The sequence below is a fragment of the Centropristis striata genome, chromosome 8, assembly GCF_030273125.1.
Source record: "Centropristis striata isolate RG_2023a ecotype Rhode Island chromosome 8, C.striata_1.0, whole genome shotgun sequence".
Lineage (NCBI taxonomy): Eukaryota > Metazoa > Chordata > Actinopteri > Perciformes > Serranidae > Centropristis > Centropristis striata.
In genome coordinates this window covers 34,287,075-34,292,484 of record NC_081524.1, presented here as the reverse complement: position 1 = coordinate 34,292,484, position 5,410 = coordinate 34,287,075, and the positions used below count along the sequence as shown (strand labels likewise).

Genomic DNA, 5,410 nt, shown 5'->3' with positions numbered 1-5,410 from the left:
AGTTGTCAGTGTGAATGCAGATTCCAGAGGCATTGTCCGAGATGTCCACGTAAAAGTCTCTCCGAGCGGGTGTGTTCAGGTGAAGTCTCCAAATTCTGCTGCCAAAGAACTCAGGTTAAAGGAAAAGGATTTCCAGGGTACCATATTGCATCGTGATGTCCGGCGCCTCGTCATCCTCGTCCTGGCAGAGGAACAATCCAAGGAAGACCCACTCGCCTGAGAGGTGCGATCTTTCCGGGAAGCACCACGCAAAGATCGAGTGGGAGGTGTTGCGGCGATCTGGGTAAAGAGCGTCTGTGTGCATGCTGCTGCCTGTACGTGTCGGCGGGCGCGCTCTGTGTGCGCGCGTCGGCGGCGCGCGTCGGCGGCGCGCATCGGCGCGCTGCTGCGGCGCACCTCACCAGGTGGGCACAATTAACGCAATCAGCGGCACACACCAGAGTCACACACGCCAGAGACACACATGTCGGTTGGCAGGAGGAGAACGGCAGAGACAAAGAGCAGCAGAGAGAAAGAGAAAAAGGAAAAGAAGTAAACTCACTTCACAAAACGCATTGGGAAAAAGGACTCAAATCAAAAGGGCTACCGGTAAGCCTGTCTCCACTGGACTGTTTGAGTGTTTTTGGTCTATGTTGTGTATGGATGGCTGATAAGTTGATTATTTATTTTATTAGTCGGGTATTTCTGTTAAAATGGTTGTTAAAATCTACAGTAAAATCAGTTTAAAATGTTTGATTTAATTTAAGGTAAAAAAGTATTAAAATGAGGAAAAAACTGGTTAATTTGAAAGTAATTAAGTGTTTTAATTTCTAAGTCACACGTTACTTTAAGTCAATGTATGTTTAAATATACTTTTTATTTAGTATAATGCACTTGCATTGAAATGTACTTACCTTGGTTGATGCTGTATTTTATTTACATCTGTTTATTCTTGTTTGTTTAAAGGTTTTTCACCTTTCTTCATTGGTCGTTGGGAAATAAACTAAGAACGAGTGAAATCCTTGGTCTGACTGGTCCTTCCTTTTCAAGTGTGGGAAGCCACTGCGTAAATACACTTGACAATGAGAGCGCCATAAAAGTTTTATTACAGGTGAATTATTCCCCTCATTTAAACCAGGGTGGTGGTCAGGAATGATGGGTTGTGTTTGGTCCATAATAAAAGTCTGTTAAATAAGATAATAATGCTTGTAAGTGTTTGTAAGTGCATTCTGTACCTGATATAAAGTGGCCACTAACTTTACACAATCCAAATTGTTTCCAGTTCACTTTCCTACAGTGATCCATTTTGCAGTCGTCCAGGATCTTAAAGAATCTGACCAAATGTTTCCCATTTCACTTGTCCCTCATTGTTTGATTGCACAACAGCGATGTACCATGTTTACTCTGTACTTTATAAATAGAGCAGGGAAGGAAACTAGCTGCTGGCAGTCATTTAGTTGATTTTGTCATGAATCTATGCTATTTCAGATACAGTAATGTTAAGTATGGTGCGAGTTCTCTAATGTGAAAGCTACACTGTGCAGTCAGAAGCCAAGGTTTTATGGTGCATGACTTTTATCTTCAATGAGCGCACATTGTGTTGTGCCTATGAAAAGCACAGAAAGGCACATTATAACATTATCACTGCTTGGTACTTTAATAATCTCCACTGGCAAACTAAACCACCACAACAACAACAACAACAACAACAACAACAAATCATAACTTGAAGAAATTTGAAAAAGAATTAAGCAGAACACCGAAATATGTGAATAGATGTACGAAGGTGTGTAGATTTTGTCAGAAAAAACTATGTATTATTGTAAACACTAGAAAAATATACTATAAGCGTACATAGTATGTACAAATTAGAAACTTAAAACAATATAGAGAAATTAGAAAAATTACAGCCGTTTATGATGAGCCAAACTTTGTTCCACAACAACAGTTTAACTTGCTTAACTCCAATGTGAAAAAAAATGCACTTTGAAAGTGAGAAAATCAAAATGTGTGAACATATTAAACACGTCATTCAGAGGAAAACAATCTCTGTGATCACAGACTGGCACAAACAAGAGCCTTGTGGTTTCAGTCAGTGTTCCGCTGATAAAAGGACGGATATTACATAGCCTTTAGAAAATACTTGATATAATACAGAAGATGATGAAGCTCACATCACATTTGATGGGCCTACACATCTGACGTGTTATGGTCAAAACAAAATATTCCAGTGCCTATTCACGGTAAATCATATGTACAGGAAAAGGCATCTTTTTAAGATCATACAATGTTAATGAATAACGCTGTCATAGGTGGGAATTGGAAGTTACAGAATAAATCATACAACATACTCAAGGAATATATGGTCAGAATAACTGCAAATGTGGCAACATTGCAAGTGATGTCCATGAAACAAATCATAATCTGCCCTCCACCTCTTACATGATGAAATTTGAGGTGACATCAGAGGACCTGGATGTAACTGAGCTTTCCCTGTATGTGCTATCTGAGAAATAACTGGTGAAGTGAATCAGAGGCACCAATTTCCTCAACAGCTGCAAGGCCCGTTTCCTAAACTTGTGTCCCATAAAGCCATATATGATGGGGTTCAGGCAGCAGTGAGTGTAAGCAATAGTCTCAGTCACTGTTGCTGAGAGCTTTAAATTTTGTTCCATGCTGCAGCTGGACTGCAATTTACCCTCAGATTTCAGAAATATCAAGAAAAGTGAAATGTTATATGGGGTCCAGAATAGGAAAAAGGCAACCACTATACAGATGATCATCTTAACCACGCGGTGCTTCTTCCCACTCCTCAGTTTCATCATTACGGGGATGATCATGGAGTAGCAGCATATCATTACCAACAAGGGTATCAAAAGGCCCAATATATTGACGGAGAACATGTTGTAAAGCAGCCAGGCCTTGTTTTCTGGGACGTAGCCACAAGCCTGCCCGGAAGACTCATTTGTCACCTTTGTGAAGATAAGAGTCGGCAGAGAGACACACAAGCTCAGCATCCAAACGATCACAGACAGAGTGATGGCTGCCATCGGAGTGCGATATCGTGCCACTGCACGAGTATGTAAGATGACCATGTAGCGGTCCAGCGTCATGGCAACCATGAAGAAGGTGCTGCTGAAGAACCCGGTGGTGTGGGAGCCAGAGACGAAGCGACACATAAAGTCTCCGAAAGTCCACTGATCGACCACTAAATAGTGGGAGTAGAAAGGCAGCGTGAAGACGAAGAGGAGGTCGGCGACAGCCAGGTTGAAGAGGCAGATGTCTGTCAAGTTGGTCTGGTTGCGGTGCTTTAGCAGGACACAAACCACTAGGCCATTGCCTTGAAAGAGGGAGGAAACAAACCTGTTAAATATGTCAAATTACTATGGATCATATGTAAAGTAATGGTTCTTCTCTCTCTCTCTCTTACTGTCTCACACAAACCAAGTCTTAATCCTCAAACAGGCATTTTGAGTGTGAACCAGCCAAAATGTACTCACATCCCAACATGTACAAGCACACACACACAAACACACACACACACACACACACACACAAACACACACACACACACACACACACACACACACACACACACACACACAAACACACACACATACCTATGAAGCCAAGGACAAAAACCAAACTGTAGATAGTTGGCAGAAACACCATGCCAAAATTCCTCAAATCCTTGTTGCTGCAAGGAGCGAAGTTTGGAAGAAGATCCTCATAATAATATGATGAATAATCATAGAACTGTGTGGTGTTGGCATTTCCCCCATCATCTGCGGACAGAGAGTATTTATATTTATTTCAATATTTACAATAGCTTTTTTAAATTTAATTCTTGCCCATTATTACATAGGCCACATCAAATTGACCAGGTTGTATGTAAATACATTGACCTATTATTAGTATTATTAGTGTAGATGGATGGGGTTTAGTTTGTGGTTCTCACAGCATTTAATAATGTCATTAACTTACAACTAGGCATCATCATCCTATTTTTTTGGCAGAAAGTGGTTCCAATGAAAGCTGCTCACTGTCCATGATTAGTCCTTGAACAGGACTAGTGTAAATTAAATTTTTCAATTTAGTGAGCACCACAGACAAAGCTCCTTTTAACTCCACTGTGTTGGTGTAAAAGCAGAACTCTCAGAGATGGATACCTCTGAACAGAAACCAAATGAATAAAATAGAGGAAAGCAAAAACTTTCTGCATTGAATATCACCACTGTGAATAAGGAAGTATGATATTTTTTTATTTGGCAGAACAAACACTCCCAGTAAATGGATAATATAGGTAATTATGCCCCCTGCTGGTATTTTCATGTAGTTTATTCTCTTAAACATTGGTCACACATTGATATCGAAGTGGTAGACAGAATAATGTAAACGGTGTGAAAAAGGACTTTTTTATCTTCATTGCAAACGCTGTTGCCAAGTTCCTCATATGAGATTGGATGCATAACAGTGAACGTAATGCATACTGTTCACCATCAGATATGTACAGTACTGTGAAAAAATCTTAATCAGGTGTGAAAAACTGCCTGAAATAATTGATGCTAGTTTAAAGGCAAAGGGTAGTCACACCAAATATTGATTTGATTTAGATTTTTCTTCTGTTCACTCACACATTCCGTTAATTGATCAAAATAAACTATTAACATTTCTATTTTCAAAGCATTCTTATTTTACAAAACAATTAATATATATATATTTCTCTGAGTATTAATTGGTTATTAAGTTGCTTAGATCAATTTCTTTGAACTTTTTCTACTTTTATAGATACACGTTTTAAAGGCTATATGTTCGACAAATATAAATAGAATGAAAAAATAAGAAGAATAATTTTTAAAAACCTTTTAATAACGATCCCATATTTATTCATTTTTTTCCAAGTAATTTTAATGCAAAAATCTCAAGTTTTTGTTTTACTAAAAATCCAAATGGAAACCCAAAGAAATGATGAAGTGTATTACATTACTGTTGGTATTACAGTGAAAAATAGACATACAACTGAGAAATGGCAATATAATAAATAAATACAATTATTACACAAATATGTCTTCAACAAGTCAATAAAACATTGATTTATAAATTCATTAGGAAAAACATAGTCGGTTAAAACGCTGTTAAAATGTATTCACCTGACATGGTGATGTCTCAGTGATGCCTAGTATAGATACCAGGTATAGTCAGTGGCTGCACTCCAGGAATCCTAATTTCTCTGTCTGGTTCTTTTCAGATGTAATGTCCTCAAATGTGAAGGGATGAACTAACTGTCTTCAAGTCAGCAGCTCATTATTAATGAGTGGCAAAGAAACAGAAGTGCAGCTGTCATTTCCTGCACGCCCCTAAATGACTTTTTAGATTCTTATCAGTAGCCTGCAGTGCAAAATGCATGCTTAAATACCATAACAGACTGACA

The 5,410-nt window shown here is 38.7% G+C and overlaps 1 protein-coding gene across 1 annotated transcript; it reads right to left on the bottom strand.

Annotated features, from left to right (window-relative positions):
• Window positions 1–1,649: 1,649 nt before the first annotated feature.
• On the bottom strand, window positions 1,650–4,029 carry LOC131976756 (C-C chemokine receptor type 1-like). Its single transcript, XM_059339909.1, has 3 exons — window positions 4,023–4,029; window positions 3,600–3,764; window positions 1,650–3,319 (listed from the first exon to the last, which is right to left on the bottom strand). The coding sequence occupies exons 1-3, from the start codon at window positions 4,027–4,029 to the stop codon at window positions 2,418–2,420; spliced, it is 1,074 nt and encodes a 357-aa protein (XP_059195892.1). The 3' UTR covers window positions 1,650–2,417.
• Window positions 4,030–5,410: the final 1,381 nt, after the last annotated feature.